The 19,207-nt window shown below is 32.2% G+C and overlaps 2 protein-coding genes across 3 annotated transcripts; one reads left to right on the top strand and one right to left on the bottom strand.

The window, feature by feature from the left end:
- Positions 1-509: 509 nt before the first annotated feature.
- Positions 510-5,177, top strand: LOC110682126 (protein MID1-COMPLEMENTING ACTIVITY 1-like). Of its 2 annotated transcripts, none has more exons than XM_021858371.1 (8): positions 510-750; positions 1,377-2,039; positions 3,035-3,432; positions 3,759-3,868; positions 4,006-4,077; positions 4,247-4,353; positions 4,530-4,620; positions 4,898-5,177. In XM_021858371.1, exons 2-8 carry the CDS (start codon positions 1,635-1,637, stop codon positions 4,948-4,950), a joined length of 1,236 nt encoding a protein of 411 aa, XP_021714063.1. In that variant the 5' UTR covers positions 510-750; positions 1,377-1,634; the 3' UTR covers positions 4,951-5,177. The 2 variants fall into 2 exon arrangements, with proteins under 2 accessions (XP_021714063.1, XP_021714064.1); XM_021858372.1 differs by lacking the exon at positions 510-750 and adding an exon at positions 776-1,136.
- An 82-nt stretch (positions 5,178-5,259) lies between these two features.
- On the bottom strand, positions 5,260-6,712 carry LOC110682127. The gene is made up of 5 exons (XM_021858374.1): positions 6,534-6,712; positions 6,363-6,425; positions 6,205-6,279; positions 5,716-6,088; positions 5,260-5,588 (listed from the first exon to the last, which is right to left on the bottom strand). The coding sequence occupies exons 4-5, from the start codon at positions 6,069-6,071 to the stop codon at positions 5,531-5,533; spliced, it is 414 nt and encodes a 137-aa protein (XP_021714066.1). The 5' UTR covers positions 6,072-6,088; positions 6,205-6,279; positions 6,363-6,425; positions 6,534-6,712; the 3' UTR covers positions 5,260-5,530.
- Positions 6,713-19,207: the final 12,495 nt, after the last annotated feature.

Here is a 19,207-nt window from a genome sequence, read left to right as displayed (position 1 = left end):
TTTTTTAGGGGTATTTGGATGAATTTAATGAAAGAAATTTTAATTAAGAAGATATAAAAAAACATAAAAGATTAAGAATTTAATGAAAGAAATTTGAATTAAGAAGATAGAAAATCTCTATAGAACAAAGAGAGTTTTTTTTTTGACGGAAAACAAAGGGAGTTAAGTGCACTCAAGTAAAACACACTATTGCACACTACCCGCTTATTTGTTATGCATACAAAACCAATTGTGAGGTCGTACATATAAAGTGAGCCATACAACAAATACATTGATTGAATTAATTATTCAAATCAAGCTAATTCATTTTCAAATACCCAAATACTCATGTTAATTCATCATTACATTACCATGAACAATCAATCTATATTCGATCTATATGAATCATTTATCTAGTTTTATGTATAGTTCGAATTTGACTCGAGTAATCCCATGACAGAATTAGAGTACCTTTCTTATTTTAAACAAATACGAGTACAATACGAGGGTCAATGTTGTAATAAAAACGAAGAGTGAAGGACATAATAGTAAAACACCCTCACAAAGGACCTTGACAACCCTGTAAACTCCACTAAAATCCTTACTTACTTGTCTGGGCATGGTGTGAGTATTCACAGCATAACACCATAATCAACAGTATACCTCCAAATCAAAACACACTGCAAATTCTGCAGAAAATAAACAGCAAAAAAAAAGAAGAAGAATCAGTCAACCAAATGTGAATTTCATACACACCCTTCATTACAACCAGTAACTTCTTCTTCTCTCTCTGAAATCCCCAGATTTCTCTAAATTCTATGTTCTTACTTTTTCACGTCTTTCCATTCACGGACTTCAATGTCTTTTCTCTCTTTTTCCCTAGAAAATTATTTTGTTTAGTTCTATAATACTGTTATTAGTACAAATACTTATTTTATGAAACAAATATAAGTAGACAATTAAGAAATTAAATAAAGTATTTTACTTTAATTAATCCGAATGTTTTTTGACAGCGGTGCAGCAGCAGAACCACACTCCTGAAAATTTATTTTTTCTGGGGTTTTATTTTTATTTATATGTGACAGTTTTTTTCGGTGCAAATTAAATTCCTGTGAATCAGTTTGTTGGAATTCATAGCTTCTGTTTTTTTTGATAATGTAAGATGTATTAATGGCGGATTTTTTATTTTTACTTTTATTTTCTTTCTCATTTCTCTTTAACTAATTTATGCATGTAAATATTCTCTTTTTTTTTAATAATCTCTTCTGAGTTCTGACTTCTGGTTGAAGATATACATTCAAGTAGACAATGGAGTCTTTTGCTTTTCTTCTTTGACTTACTTTTTTTTTTTTTTTTTTTTTTTTTTTTTACTAATTTTCCCTAATTTTCTATTTCAGGTAATTAATTTTACTGATGAACTCAGTTCAAGTGAGAGAATGTGGGAATTTTCAGCTTAAGATCTATCCTCAATTGCTGCATGTTAAATCTTAAGATTAATTTGGGAAACCCCATAATTTAGTTGGGCTTTCTTTTTTAAGAAGATTTGATAATGTTTAAGAAAAGGGGTTTTTGATTTTGATTGAGATTGTTGTAATTCAGTTGGGGTTTTGTGTTCTTGATAATTGGAGGAGAGAGAATTAAGTTAAGATTTGGAGATGGATAACACAGGATTAGGAGATGTAGCAACAATAGCTCAGTTAACTGGGCTTGATGCAGTGAAGTTAATCGGGTTAATAGTGAAGGCGGCAAATACCGCCCGAATGCACCGAAAGAACTGCCGGCAATTTGCTAATCATTTGAAGTTGATTGGTAATTTGTTGGAGCAGCTTAAGATCTCTGAGCTCAAGAGGTACCCTGAAACCCGGGAGCCTCTTGAGCAGCTTGAGGATGCACTTAGGAGGTCTTACATTTTGGTCCATAGTTGTCAAGATAAAAGTTATCTGTACTTGCTTGCTATGGGTTGGAATATTGTCTATCAGTTTAGGAAGGCTCAGAATGAGATTGATCGTTACTTAAAGCTCGTTCCCCTCATTACTCTCGTCGATAATGCCAGAGTTAGGGTAATAATTCTCACTTATGCTTATGTTATATTCAATTTTTTTGGTTATGAAGTTTTGTTGATCATTTGGTATGATGTTGGCATGTTAGCAGCAAAAAATTTGGTACTGTATATTAGATTTTTGGGTTAGATTGAAGTTAAATAATTGTAATGATGCTGATATATTGATTATATTATGTCAATTTTGGCATAAAGCAGTTTTGATTTGATAGCTTGTTCTTTTAGGGGAATAATATGGATTTCTTATGTGGTTGGAGTGTCATTTTAGAGCATTTAGGGGTTGCTTACTTCATAATATGATGTATTATGTCTTCCTTTTTTTTTGAAGGGGGATGTATTATCTCTTCCTAATTGTCCCTATCTTGTGTTGTTGACTTGTCACTGGGATGAAAAGCTTTGGTATGAAGTTGAATGTCTATTCCTGCAGGTGCTACTGAAAACTTAATCTATTGCTTAGTTTGAAATTTTAGTCCTGATAGTGGTCTTATACGGCAAGTATCAATATGGCTTTTATCCCCTTGGAACGTTGTGTGGGCTTTGAGAAGGTTGCCTTTGCCTTGGCAAGAATGGCTCGGTCCCAGAGGTCTTGCTTAACCCTGGATAGGACCGAGCATAAAATCATATATTCATGGTATCTTCTTAAGCTCACATAAATCTGAATCTACTGACTTCTTTAACATCTCTGAATAGATTATTGCCTTATCTATTCCTTTCCTGAATTCCTGTCAATCTATCATTGTTCATGTGTTTGCTATCTTGTATGTGCAACATACAGAAAGAGATGATGTTTGAGATTTAAAGTACCAGCCTCTCATGGGTATGAGAGTTTAGATATAAATCTGGACTCTTGATGCATTACCATGATATCATTCACTTATTATGTTGGTTGATTTAAAAATTATTTTAATTCAGATATAGATTAGACTACTGGACATGTTTGGTGCTGCTACTAAAAATGTTAATGCCAAGCTAATTTATTGACTGAATATATGACAGGAAAAACTAGAATATATTGAAATGGATCAGCATGAGTATACTTTAGATGAAGAGGATCAAAAGGTGCAGCAAGTAATTCTGAAACCTGAACCCTGTGAAACTGATACTGTGGTGCTAAAGAAGACTCTTTCTTGTTCGTACCCAAAGTGCTCTTTTGATGAAGCACTTAGAAAAGAGAATGAAAAGCTTCGAATGGAACTCCAACGCTCACAAGCTAATTTAGATATGACTCAGTGTGAAGTCATCCAGCGCCTGCTTGATGTCACTCAAACTGCAACTGTGGTCTGTGAAACAGAAAAGAATGCATCAGGGAAAAGCTCAAAGAAATCCCAGCCTTCTTATGCTGATGAAAACTACTCATTTGACGATAACTCCCCCAAGAAAAATGGAACTTCCAGGTATATAACAGCCATACGAGATATATATATCAGGCAAATTTTATGATATGACTTGTAATCAATTATTCATTATAATTTACTTGTTGCTAATATAAGCTAAAGAAAATTGACATCGACTATTGCATTTTTTCTGATTATGATCTTTGTCTCACTTTATGACCACATCCTTGAGACATATCTACACCTATAATTTGTCATGTTATGCTTAGGTATCCCCTGTTGTTAATTGAGGCTAGGGAGTGGAATTGAGTTATTAAATGTTACAAAATCTGGTTACATTTCAGGATATGAATTTTGAAGTGCCTAATGTTTTCTCCCCTCTGCAGATCTGGCTCTACACTTTCTTCACGGCGTGATCTTCTGTCAAACCGAGGTTCATTTCACTATGAAGAGTGGCATAATGATTTACTGGACTGTTGTGCAGAACCTTGTCTCTGTATGTATCACGTATATCCCTGTTTCTTTTAGTATGGGTGATCATGAGCTAGGACTGCCATTGGCGTTTTGAACTTTAAGTCTGTTATAGTTGCATTATCCCTTTACTAGTTCAGCTGACAACCTTTTCTTCTGCAGGTCTAAAGACTCTCTTCTATCCCTGTGGCACATTTGCAAAAATCTCCACCGTGGCAAATGATAAATATATGTGTAAGTAACTAAGTATCATTGCAAATATGACTCATTCTCTGATGGAGGTGTTGCAAAGTTGTCGTCTTACTTTTAGAATATTGGTCTTGCTGTCTTTTGTTGCTATACTATGGAAGTTTAATTGCTCATAATATTGCAAAGCTTACTAAGTATTCACTCTTATGAACAGCTTCAGGTGAAGCCTGCAATGACCTGGTGGCTTATTCTTTGATACTCTCCTGCTGTTGCTACACTTGTTGTGTCAGGGGAAAGCTGCGCAAAACACTGAACATTAATGTATGTTTTTGCTTAATAGTTATTATTATATCTGAAAATGATAAGCTTCCCATGATTCACAGTAGTAGTTGATGGAGGATTAACTGCTCTTTGCCAAGCACTATCTATTGTTTAGTGTCCTATTTTATGTATTGAGAAAGCAGCTGCTGAATCTTAATATGCACTTTGACTTGCAGGGAGGTGCCTTTGATGACTTCCTCTCACATTGCATGTGTTGCTGCTGTGCCCTTGTTCAGGAATGGCGTGAAGTTGAGAGGCGTGGATATGGTAGGTTGACTTATAAATTTTATTTATCAAGTAGATTTAATTTCCTGATATGGTTTTTAGGATTGTTTTTGTTTTTTCAATTGATTGCCAGTGCTGGTTGTTCCAGGATGTACTGTTAGGAAACAATCGAGACATTAGAGTATCATATTTGCTTCGTTTGCTTCGTTTTGAACCTAAACTATTGAGCTTTGACAAAGTGTTGATGCCGATCATTTAATACTCTAATCCTCATTTCTGTACATGTTTACTCACTCACAGTTACTAACTCTAATCGCAGGTCATGGAAAGACAAAAACAAGCCCCCCGACTTCCCAGTTCATGGAAGCGTAAGATGCGGATTATAGATATAGTGGTAGCCGGAAGTTCATGCATGTTTAGTCTGACAGTGGTAATATGGTTGATTTGCTTCTCCTATAAGTAGATATATGTACTTAAAAGCGTTATATGACCCTGACTTTATGTAAAGTTTCATTTACTAGATGGTCATTATTGTAAACAGAGTTTTTTCAGTTGTTACAGTGTGATAAGGAGAGTTAAATAAAAACCCATTTTTTTTATTTATCTGCCTAGGTTTTTGAGTTTGGACCTGTTTCATGTAGACTGAATAATTTACCCATTGCCCAAATTATTCCTGCTTCATTATGAATCTTAGATTTTGTGGGAGTTGATTTCGGCATCTTTAAATGATAAGAGCAACCTATTGTACAGAATCTCTGGCACCCAGTGTTTTTGGTTGATTTGCTTCACATTCACACTGCCATAAAAATCACCCAAGCGTATAATAGACCTTGCACTTACATTCCTCTAATAAACGTTAAAAAATGAAATGAACCTAGTAACAGAAGATTGCCGTGTTTATCATTCTGATCAATGCTCAACAGTTCAAAGCTAGCTGCATCAAGGTCCCAGATTAGGCCTGGCGAGAGTTCCTTCTCACATGCCGTGATGAGGAAGAAGTGCTGATCCTGCTGATTGTAAAAATAAATAGAATGTTGTTAGCAAGGTATGATCAGTGATTTAAGCACAGTGAAGTAACTAACATTCAAAATCTCCAAAGGCCTCCGATCATATAACTCAGATTTCTAAACTACTCACTTTTTTGAAGAATTCTTTTTGTGTTTCGGTAAAATTCTGAACCACATCCTCATAACACCATCTCTCAGCTCATGTGTTACAGTCTCTGAGACGAAGCAGCAACAATCACAGCTTAAGGACAGTTTACAATAGTAAGACCGCCCTCCTTCATCAAGGTGATACTCTTTCGAGCCCATCGGTCCAAAAATTATACACCGTTTCTTCTCCACCTTCACTTCGCACATTCTTCCAGCACTGAAATCCGGCATGTCAAACCTAAAGTACATCCCCCACCCATCCCCATCCTTTTCCTGGAGGAATTTTGTTTCAAATACACCTCTAACCCCTTGCAGTGTTGCTGGGTTTATGAAAGGCATTTCTTTGGTGCATGTCCCTGCATACGCGAATTTTTATTTTGTTAGAACTTAGAAGTAAATCTTTATCAAGGTAAATACTACTCGGTTAATGCAAGGAACGAAAGAGGTTTATAACTACTTGGAATTCACTCACTTTCTTCGATGTCTGCTCGTTCTCCTTTACAGCAGCGGCACTGAGGCTTATGACGTTTTATACTAACCAATCCACCTTTGAGATTAACAAAAGAAACCGAATTAAAATCCTAATTATCAACGACGTGCAAGTCTTGCAGCCAAGTACAGAGTAAATACCTATAATGACATCAGGTTGATGGACTTGCTCATCAACAGGATTCTGACAAAGCACAGATTCTTCTGAATTTCAATTTGGATTGAAAAAACACATACATAAGGTCAATTAGAACTTATAAGAGTGAAAAATGAAAAAGAACCATAGATAAAGAGAGAGTTAAACGACGAAACCTTGATTAGTAAGGAAACTAAGGTGTCCATCTGCACTGGGTAAAAACAGCCGTAAACAGCCATTCTTGAATGTCTTTTCAAGAGGAATCGAGTCAGGATCACGATCCAGAGAGATCGACCCTGCATAAACTCTCTGAGAGTCATCAAGGGGCCAACTCTCATGCTTTGGGAGACTTGTTGTTCAATTTCACATCATCTGCTGATGGTACTCCAGGCATATCCACCCTAATGTACAACCCATTGTTCACTCGCTTTACTTCATAAGCTCCCTTTGGCCCTAGTTTCGAGTTGTTCTGCAGAGGATGATGGGGTGCTTCGCTCTCTTCATAGTTCAAGAGTAACAATTAACTTCTAATTTTTGTGAACATTACTACAACTAATATTAATAATCCAGCAGCTTTTTATATAGTGTCGTGACATTAATATTTATGATTGGAACTACTGTTCAATTCTACAGAGAAGAAATACTAGAGAATAATTTGGATTCAATATGTATAGTACGAAGTATATCAATTGATATCACCATTCTTCACATTCCATGTTACTCCGTCTAAAGGATTACAACCCTTACTAAATTCAAGGATATCGACATTACTTCTAACTTCAAATAGAGCCAAGAAATTAAAAAATAGAATTGGCCAAGAAAATATATGCCAATTAAATAAAAAATACATGCCTTAAAAAAGTGGTTCACTTAAAAAAAATAAAATAAAAAAACAGAGAGAGAGAGCAGATTGAAAACACAGAAATTAGGGGCATAGGATTAGGTTATAACGCAGAAAAATCAATGGCGGGAGATAACACTAAAAAATCAGATGGAAAGAAAGTTCAGTTAGAAGGTTGCTTTGGAATCGCAGACGAATAACGTATGTAAATCTCATATGAACAAAACTGATTTGTTCAACATATTATAATAAAAATATAACCATTGATATGACAACTACACATTCCAAGAGTTATACACTATAATTTCAACATATTAAAAGATAAAATATTCAAAACGATGAAAAAGAATGACCTGGGTGACTAGCAGCGTTTTCCACCGCCGGCTTCCCTGCCATCATCACTAAACCTATTTTTAGGGATTTGTGTTCTTCGTGAAAGTTACTCTTTTGGAAATTGATAAGTGATAACCGCTAAAAGGCTGCATAAATAGGGAGTTAAATATGAAAATAATTGATGATTTTTTATGGAAACAAAAATAATAGGAGTAATTGGAGTAACATGTGCAATTTTCGGTTATACAAATTGTGTAATAAAATAATTTCAAAGTTACACATAATAATCAAAGAAAGTTGTTAGTAATAATTATGTAATACTTACTCGTAGAGTTTTGTTAAATATTCATAAAACACAAAGTTTCATATGTGGCCAGCTACACGGTGCGACCAGCCATAATTTTTTTTATTTTTTAAAGTTTTCTCTCTCCTCTCCTCTCCTCTCATTTTCTCTTTCTAACTTTCTCTCTCTAACCATCAATGGCTGGAGCACTCACTTCCACCGTCGTCGTCTTCGACGTCGAAGCTCCCGAAGTTCCAAACCAACCCAGATCTCCTCAAAGTTTCAACCCTAACATTTTCCCCAAATTTCAATAGATTCAGATACAAATTTTCCAAACATTTTCCCTAAATTTCAATAGATTTAGATACAATTCATCAATTTCATTCCAATTTCCTATTGATGATCTGTCACCTCTGCCGTCATCTTCGTCTCTGTCGTCTTCGTCTTCGCACGCAAGAATATTAGTATATAATCCTTTGGTATCTGTGCAGATTCAAGGCATGTAAAAGGTGGGGGATTCATCTAATTATTTGAAAATGATGATGATTTTGATGGCTCCTCAAATGATTATAGCCGAAATTATACTGCAAGCATATTTTGTGAAATATGATTTCTATACTTTATACAGTGTTAGGAGTAATTTTTTTAATCATTTTTTTGTGTGTGTGAAAATTATTTCATAATATTGTATTGAAAGTTGTGAGTATTATTAGACTACTCCGTATTCTTCTGGTAATTTTGGTTGGAATGGGTGGTGGTTGATTGTTATGATGGTTGGAATTGGTGGTTTCGTGGCCGCTTTAGCAGTGGAATTAATGGTTAGGTCAGGGATTACTAGATTCGGCCAGGGGTTACTAGATTCGGCCAAGTGTTACTAGATCCGGTTAGGGGCTACTAGGTCGGGCAGGGGTTACTTTAGGGGTTACTAGATGGGATACTTCAGGGGTTACTTTAGGGGTTAGTTATTAGACAGGGGTTACTTCAAGGGTTACTAGATGGGTAACTTCAGGGGTTACTTTAGGAGTTACTTCGGGGGTTACTAGACAGGGGTTACTTCGAGGGTTACTAGACAGGGGTTACTTCGAGGATTACTAGAGGAATTACTTCAAGGGTTACTTCAGGGGTTACTTCGAGGGTTACTAGAGGGGTTACTTTAGGGGTTAATTCGGGGGTTACTAGACAGGGGTTACATCAGAAGTTACTAATGTGGCACCTTGCCACACCATGTGGCTGGCCACACCAGAAACACACTTTTCATAAAATTATACGGAGTAGATTTCTACTTCACCTTTTTTTTTTTTTTTTTTTTTTTGGGAAAACTCTACTTTTCTTCATTCTTCACTTTATTTTGTGAGGAATAAAGGATAGAAATAGGAATTTATTAAAAGGGATGAGGGAGTATTTTTTTTAGTATAAAGTTATATAGAGTATGTAGTAATTCCAAGAGCTACATATTATTCCGTATTTATTTATTACTGGTATTTTTTTTTGGGGGGGGGGGGTAAGGGGTGGGCCCCACCTTAATTTCCCATTACAGAAATATCAAGGGGGTATTATCCAAAGGGTCAGGGGAGTGGGATATGAGCCTCAAACCCGGGTCACTACTACGGGAACTGAAGCTTAGCTCCACTGAGCTTTAGGCTTCTTGCTCAAGAGCTACATATTATTGTCCATACTCTAATAACCTATTTTTCATAGGTTGTCTAACTAAGGGTTCATTACATTAGGAATCTATGTAATCGTGACCTGAACATACTTTCGTAAAAAAAAATTCAGAAGTATTTTTAACCATTAGTAAGAATAATAACCCATTTTCACACATTACAAATTTACAATACCTTTACAAATTACGGAGCATAAATTCCATGTCAGAAAATAATAATATAATTACAGAGTAAAAAAATTAAAATTACTGGTTATATAAACTCGTGAACCGACCCACATTGACTAAAAGCCCGGGCCTTTCCAATAAAAAGTGTGTCTAAAATAGGAGTGGGGATTATATAAGATGAGCAATATATATTAGTAGACTGTAGAGTATTTTTTATTTTGGAAAGTGTTCGTTATTATGAAGGATAACTAATAGAGAATATCCATAGAATATTCTCATCTTAGGTTTAGGATATATTTTGTATAAGATTATCTTTGATATCTGTACATATCTTATAGTTACTTAATATGATTAGGTTTCTCATTGTAACCCTATAAATATTGATCAATATCACTCTAATCAAGGAGTTTTATATTATCTGACATGGTATCAGAGCTTAAGTTAGATCTTGGGATTGTTTATATCTAAAATTTTCTCTTCCCACCACCGGCGGGATTCACAAACAATTACATAAAACTCCTTGATTAGAGTGATTTCCATTGATCAATATTTATAGGGTTACAATGAGAAACCTAATCATATTAGGTAACTATAAGATAATATGTACAGATATCAAAGATAATCTTATACAAAATATATCCTAAACTAGGATGAGAATATTCTATGGATATTCTCTATCAATAACTTTCTCAGTTTTTAAATATTTTCCATTTTTAAATACTTGTTTCATTTGTCAGGAATATGTATGTCCATGCAATCTTTGATCAATTATATCTTTAATTATTAATAAAAATAAATTCTAACAATTGAAAATTAATACTCTATTCATTGAGATGATTCCAGCTAGTACTCATAAGGCTATATATTTTTTTTCTTTTGTATAAATCAGAAACATTAGTCAAATTAGGATCAAATAATAATGCAAAAAGTAGAAATGGAGCAAGTATAATATACACAAACTTTAAAAAAAATTGGGTGTACAATAATTATTGTACATCCACTATAAAGATAGACTAGATTGATCAAAAGTTACCCCTAAAATAAATAAAAGTTACCCTAATATGCATAAAAGTAATCCAATACAATAAAAATTATTAGTAAAGAATCACATTTTAAATGACTAAAAATCAATTATTTGTGATTAAATGTAATTAAATTACCATTATAAAACTTTTCTTATTGTTTATTTATATAAAAATTGTATTATGTTAAAAGTTACCCAAAAAAGGCAAAAAGTTACCCTAAAATTAGGTAAAAGTTACCCTTATACTGCTCGATGTACAGTAAAATTAGTGTAAAGCGGGTGTATACAAAAGTTTTTGTATAATATATGATACATTTATATTTTGATTTTATGTGTATACCTAACCTGCTATCTTAATATTAGGCTAATCAATAAATAATTACACATTATACTAAAACAGAAATAAAAAATGACACATGTCACTTCATGGTGTCTTTATTTCCCTCCAAAAAAAAATGCTAATTTTAAATTTCTTTTTACAAGTATATTTTTTTTATTGACAACTTGCTTAAGACAATAAAATTAAACTTATATACTACCTCTCCGTTTCTTATTATGTGCAACAAATGAATATTTTATGTCTCACAAATAATACCCCTTTGTTGCACATAATAAGAAACAAAGGTAGTATATAATTTATATATTATAATAGAAATCAATTAAAGATTCTTATTACCACTATTAATATTACGTGTGATATTAAATTAAATATGTTTTTATAAATATTTTTGTTTGTTTGTTTGTTTTTTATTTATTTATTTTTATTTTATATAGAACCTTATATCTTCTAATTCCTACTATCATTTTTTTTATACATTCCAATGTTTCATGGGTTAAAGAGTTTTTTTCGGTAAATTAAGGTTGAATTAACATTATTATTAATAATTTCCTTACTCTAGAATTTTAGCTAGTTGTGTTTTTGACGTGCGTTTCAATACTCAAGCATTCAAACTTTTTCAGTTGCAACTAAAAAATTTAAAAAAGGCAATTGTAAAAAGTGGTTGCAATAAAAAGTTAGGATAGAGGGAGTAATATTATCAACTATCAATAACTTAACATTTTACAGAATTTGTCATCAAGTTCCGAAACATTTCTACTCTCTGTATTTCTATTTTGATTGAATTCTAGAGAGTAGCCTTTTTAAACTTTGTTTTATTGCCATGTTACGTAAGGAGAAAGGTGTTGGGAGGTTTATGCTAGTGACGATATCGATATGTGCCCTTGATACGGAGCTGGAGCTGATAATGCACTAATTTATTTAACTATGGATATGATGCCTGAAATCTATCAATTTTCCATCAACCCTCAATTCGAATTAGAAAAAGCAATATCTCCTAGCATAATATGGATTCCAAACATTCATGATCTGAATATGAATGAATCGAATTACTTATCCCTACGTATATTCATCAGTTCGTGAACTATCACTCCATGGATTGTAAAAGAGAGTCTACTAAAAATATTCAACACAAGGCCTAATAAATACTACTGCTTCCTCTATTTTTATTTAGCTGACATTGTGCGTTTGACTTTTACTCTATTCAACTCACACACTATATTTTAACTCGCTTTTGTGATCTATAAATATGATAAAATATAGTCATGTGAGATCTTGTTTGAATTATACTGTATTAATGTATACCTTAATTTTGCAATGTTGAAAATTAGAGATCTTAGTCATTAAAAACATGCGTTTGACAAGCGTAATAATAAAAAGATGTCAGTAAAAAAAAAAGTTATATAAAAAACAATGCAGAAATGAGAAATTGATTCATAACAGATTCATCACATAGCTAGGGAGAACCAGAAGCTCAAATTTGAGTCAAATTATTCATTTATCACTACTACAATTTAATCCTTGTGCCACAAATTTTGCCACATTTTATATTTATTCGTGGCAAAATTTACATTATATCACACATTATCACATACATCCAAATAAACAAATTCACTAAAAAGAAAATTTAAAATTTTTAAAATGAAATACTTAAAAAGAAAATAAATAAAAGAGAAAAGTTAAAAAATGAAGTATACCTGTGATAACAATTCCTTCATCCGCCATTACAGCTAGAGAACTCGTAGCCTTTTCAGATCAAATTTCTTTACTGGGTTTTTTTTTAGGTATTAACTTCTTTGTACTTTCTGGGTTTGTCACTTTACTGGGTTTCAAAGTATTTAATTTGCTGGGTTTCTCAGTTTTTAGGGATGTTTCTACTATGGTCACTTTTATTATGACCATTACTATTCTTGAATCCTATTGGTTGATTTTTCCTTTTTTTTTAATTGCTTGGTCAAACTTCTTTTTTATTTTATTATTTTTTAAATCATTTTCTTTTTCTAGAAAATAATTTTTGATTTTTCAAAAAAAAAAAACATTTTTGTAATTATTTTATTAAAATCAGTTTTATTATAAAATCTGAAATAAGATTAAATTAAAATAATCAAAAATCAATTTTTTTTTTCTTCATCGTTCTTCGTTATTTTTCAACATTCTTCAAATTTCTTCATCCATGGATGAAATTAATCACCAATTCATGATCTTTGTCTCGCAAACACAATCGCACATCAACAAAGATTAAAAATATGACCCGATCTACACAACATATGCAAAGTTTTAAATTTTCCGAAATTGAGGTTCTAGCGGAGCGAATTTGGGTTTGTTTTTAATCCTAGAATAATAAATTTTTATTGGACTATCTCAATCAAAGGATGCAAAAGTTGAGATCTTATGTAATCGAAATTAAAAATTTTAAGTTTTTCGTTAATGTGGGTTCGCCGGGAAAAATCAAGAAGAAAACGTAACATATTTTCTTCAAAATCCTGTTTGATCGAAAAAATGAAGATGAAATTTTAAAACTTGTTTTTGTATTAGGTTTTCACCAATATGCTAATAGGACATTACCTATAACAAACAGTTTTACTGTTTATTCTTTTGCGACCATAAAGAGTATTATAATCATATGAAATGCTATGATTATGACATTTAATTTATGATTATATTTATATTATCATCAAAGAAATTCATTAGATTATCAATGCAAATTTAATTTAACTATTAATAATTGATTTGAATTGCTATACATTGAAGACTTTAACATATTAATTATCAACAAAAGGTTATGACTGTGTACATTATAGGTCATTACATTATGAAACGATATAAGCCAAGCTTATGTCATGAACTATTTATATAGAAACGTAATTCAACTAGGGTCGTGATTTTTGCGAATTCAAAAAATAATACTATAATATTGTTTTCCAAAAAAAAAAAAGATATTCAATCATTATAAATATGGTTAACTTAACAATTGAAATCTAAATGTCTTTCAAAATTTGATAAAAGTTTCTAGACAAAACTTATGTTACAAATTTGACATAAGTTTGGCATATATCGTTTCATAATGTAATGACCTATAATGTGTATGGTCATAACTTCCTATTGATAATAAAAAATGTTAAAGTCTTAAATAATGTAATTCAAAACAATTATTAATAGTTTAATTTAATTTTTATTGATAATCTAATGAAATTTATTTGATGATAACATAAATATAATCACACATTAAAACTCATAATCATAGCATTCAATATTATTATAACACTCTTTATGGTCATGGACGAATAAACTATAAACCTACTTGTTATAGGTAATGTCCTATTAGCATATTGGTGAAAACCTAATACAAAAACAAAATTTAAAATTTCATCTTCGTTTTTTTGGATCAAAAAAGGTTTCGAAGAAGATATTTTACGTTTGCTTCCATGATTTGTTTCACGAACCCAGATTATCGAAAAAGTGAATATTTAAGATTTTCAACTACATATAATCGCCAATTTCGCATCCCTTGATTGAAATTATTCAATTTAAATGTTTTATTCTAGGATTAAGAAACAACCCACACAGATTCGAATGCGTATGAACTCCAATTTTCAAAAAAACAAAAAAATAAAAAATCGTACATGGTGTGTAGATCGGGGCATGTATTCATTTTCCGCTCGAAGCGTGAGTTAATTTAAGAGACATAGATCATGAATTTGTTGTTAATTTCATCCATTGATGAAGAAACTTGAAGAACTTTGAAGAACAATGAAAAACATTGAAGAATTATGAAGAACAATTTTTTATTTTGATTTATTTAATTTAATCTTATTTTTGGATTTAATTAATAACTGATTTTAAGTAAATAATTTCAAAAATCAAAAAAGAAATTTTGGAAATCAATAATTATTTTTTGGAAAAATGAAAAAGAATTAAAAATGGAAAACTCTAAAAATAAGGTTTGACCAAGAATTTTTAAAAAAGCAAAAATTAGCCAATCATAATTAATTATAGTCATGGTCATAGTGAGAGTGACCATACTAGAATTTTTACAGTTTTTAGGGTATCTGACAAATTATTTATATGAGAATAGCTTCAATTGTATTGATGATCTTGGCTATTATTTATAGCCTATATAAGATAACCTACACAATATAAACTCTATCATATAAACTTCCATATATAAATCTATATTAGAATATCATTAAGATATATTATTATCCTAAATATAATATCATAAGATCTATATGGAAAATATATCACAATAATATATTTTCCTATATTCCTAACACCCTCCCACAATCGTAACGGCAGTAACACGAACGTTACGATTGGAAATTTGCACTTTGTTGAAGTCGATCGAGTTGCACTACTCTGTTGATGTCGCCTTCAATTTTTTTTTTTATTTAAAAAAAAAAAGAACTTTTTCTACCACGGCCCTTTGCTGGTGTCCATGGTCTTCTGTCACGGCCCTTTGCTGGTGTCCGTGGTCTTTTGTCACGGCCCTTTGTTGGTGTCCGTGGTCTTCTTTGCCACGGCCCTTTGCTGGTGTCCGTAATCTTCTTTGCCACGACCCTTTGCTGGTGTCCGTGATCTTCTTTGCCAGGCCCTTTGCTGGTGTCCGTGGTCTTTTGCATTTTTTTTTTTGAATAAAAAACAAACGCCAAACGTGGATTTTCTTCATCTCCATGGAGATGCAATAATGGAGGAAGCACACTCAAACACTTCAACCTAACCAAATCACATATGATCATTCATATTGATCACATACACCAATAATAACTCATGTATCACGTGGTTATTCCATAAAAAAAAGATTAAACCAAAAATAGAAATTTCAAAGAGCAATACTATTGCATAGCGGAAGCAAATTTATGAATCCCACCGGTGGGTTTAATATTCTAACCCACCGGTAGGGAGAGAATTTGTGTGAACGGTCCCAAGATTTAACCTGCTCTTGATACCATGACAAATTATTTATGAGAGAATAGCTTCAATTGTATTGATGATCTTGGCTATTATTTATAGCCTATATAAGATAACCTACTCAATATAAACTCTATCATATAAACTTCCATATATAAATCTATATTAGAATATCATTAAGATATATTATTATCTTAAATATAATATCATAAGATATATATGGAAAATATATCACAATAATATATTTTCCTATATTCCTAACAATATCAGCTATCAGGTACGGGTTATATATATATAGTAAGCATCCTGTGTTTAACATTTTAAAAATAAATAATAGTAATGATTAAAAACAGTTAGCTGTCTTTAACCTGGAATGAGTGAGTTTTCTGATCTGTTGCGAAACTCCCATTTTGTTTTGGTAATTTTTTCTAACCTCGTTCGTGTAGTTGTGGCACGGCAGTAGTTCATTATGTTACACCTCTACCTCTTACAGTCTTACATACAATAAATAAATTTTAAACCAATATATAAATACGAATAAGATCAGTAATATATAGTAAAATTTTGAATGTTTTCAAAAATAATAAAAAATAATAATAATAAAAAAAAAGTAAAATTTTGTTGAATCAGTATAAAAAATTAACTAATTAAGTTTTTGAGGGTAGATTACTAGACGATTTTTTTTTTCTTTTTTTTTGAAGGGAAGTAGACGAGTTAATTAAGAATATTTGGTTGCGTTGTATTGGGAATTAGTTAAAACAAAAATGAAAATTAAAAAAAATTACAAGGAATTAATAAAAAAAAAAGGTATGCATGTAAAAAATTAAAACAAAGGAAATATTTGAAAAAAGTAAGCATAGACTTACACCAAATTAATGACATGTTATATACAAGTAAAAAAAATATTCTAAGCTTCTATTTTTTTATTTTTTTTTACAAAAAAAAAAAAATATATTCTAAGCTTATATAGTACGCCCTTTATTATTATTATTATTATTTTCTCTTTCTTTGACCTCTATATTAATCCAGACGGTAGTTCAATTTGACTTTAATATAATTAGATCATGTAGTGGAATAAATAAGGCTAGATAGATAATGGGATTATAGTTAAAATATTGTACTTGTAATTTATTATTTGCATAACAAATGTTATAAATTATTTATTGAAAGACGTTGGCAGGATGTCAAGATAAGTGAGCGTACGAAAATATGAGATTATATCGATTATAACACAGTACAACCCCTAATAATTAATGTATATGTCTTATTGCATATGTAGTTTAGTTATTTTTTTATATAAAAAAATTAAATTTTAGTTGGCATACACTCCATAATGCATAATTTTTTGATAAACCAGGTGCATAGGTGAGATATAACAATTACGAATATGAAAACACGTAACGGAAAATTAACGTGTGAATAGAATCACTCATGTGCAAAATCAAATTAATAGTTCAATTGTAAACCTTTAGCATTAGTCATGACTCATGAGTTTGAGATAAACTATGATACGATATAGATTAACTCAAATGCAATCAACATTAGGCTTCCTAATTACATTTATTTTTCTTATCATGGCTTCAAAAAAAGTGCAACCAGCATTATTATATTTAAGTTTTTTTTTTTTTTTGTTTTTTTTCGTATCCAATTATTTCTTGTCATTAGAATGTATATATAATTTCTAAAGGGCATATTAGTCAACCCATTATTGGAGCTAGCTTTTCTTTATTATAGAGACGAAATTTAAAAATTAAAAGAACGAAGCGAAGCTAATGCATTCATTATTATTACCAGCTATACTTGTATACAAATACGATACCAAACTAATCCAATAGCACTCAATAACAAATACTATACGAAACTAATACAATAGCACGCAATAATAAGTACGGTACCAAATTTCTTATACGTAGTAGTTTGTTATAGGTCTACTAGTCTAAGATAGAGAAATCGAGTTTTATCTCTTCCTAAAGATCATCTAAAAGTAAGCTGAAAAAAAAAAACACTTAGCAGAATAAAATGTTTGAGTTTGTAGCACTTGCAGGCCTGGCGCATAACATACATGTCACTTCTTAGCGCCGCTAGGGTCCCGGTGGTGGGGGAAGGGCCGTTTGAGGTTTTTTTTTTTTTTTTTTTGTGACGGATAGGTTGCTTAGGTTTTTCGTGGGTTTTAGGGTGGGCGAGTTTGGTGGTTTTAGGGGAAGGGGATAGAGCTGATAGGGGGTAGGAGGAGCTGCCGACGAGGGGGAGGTGGTTCTGGCCATCACAGGGGTGGAGGAGGGGGTCTCGGCTGCCGCAGTGGTGGTGGCGAAGGTGGTTCATGGGTGGAGCAGTTTTTTTATTTTTTTTTCTTTTATGTTTCAACAAATCACATGGTGACCCATGTCACCTTAACCTATTATAACAGGTTAGTAACCGGTTAGGGAGTGTTTTGAGCAAATACACCCCAAACTTGAGATTATTTAAAATGAATGTGTAAAAGTTGGATTATTTTTTGCAATTTTTTCCTTACTTCAAAGGAAGACATTGGCCTAGCGGATTATGAGTATATGGAAGTTGACATATGTTGTTTATAACAAAACACTACTAGAAAACATATGTCGGGAAAGGTTGTCGTAGAAGCGGTTGTAGGAAAAACGAACTTTTCCGTCGGAAACACTATTCCAACAGAATTTTCTGTCAAAAATATTTTCAAGCACTGAATAATCTGTCGGAATTTCAATTCGGTCAGAAAATGCTTTTCTGAAATTAAAAAAAATACGCCGCGCCACCACCGGCATGGCGTATCACCACCTCCAACCACAAAAAAAAAACCAACATCAGACCACCGCCACTACCACCAGCCCCATAACTCGTATCAACAGTCCCGAACCACCCCACCACCCACAACCACCAGAACCTCTACCCACCTAATCATAACCTACACAATTGAGCCCAGATCTACCACCCCACCCAGGCAAACCACCCCACCACCCACCTAAAACCACCACCGCCACCGCCAAAACCCGAAAAATTAACAAAAAAAAAAGAAAAAAAATTAAAATGAAAACTTGAAACCCGAAAAAAAATGAAAAAAAAAATGAAAACACAACGAAAAAAAATTTAACAAAAAAAAAAGAAAAAAAATTAACAAAAAATGAAAACAGACCACTACCACTACCCAACTAAAACCATCGCCGAAACCCAACATCCGACCACCGCTGAAACCTAACATCAGACCACCGCCGAAACCCGAAAAAAAAAAAAAATCAAAATCCCAACACTTTAAGCCCGAACTCCAACAGCCACCATAA

This window comes from Chenopodium quinoa, unplaced genomic scaffold (assembly GCF_001683475.1).
Source record: "Chenopodium quinoa cultivar QQ74 unplaced genomic scaffold, ASM168347v1, whole genome shotgun sequence".
Taxonomy (NCBI): domain Eukaryota; kingdom Viridiplantae; phylum Streptophyta; class Magnoliopsida; order Caryophyllales; family Amaranthaceae; genus Chenopodium; species Chenopodium quinoa.
Note: the sequence above shows the minus strand (reverse complement) of the source record. Positions and strands in the feature narration are given on the sequence as shown.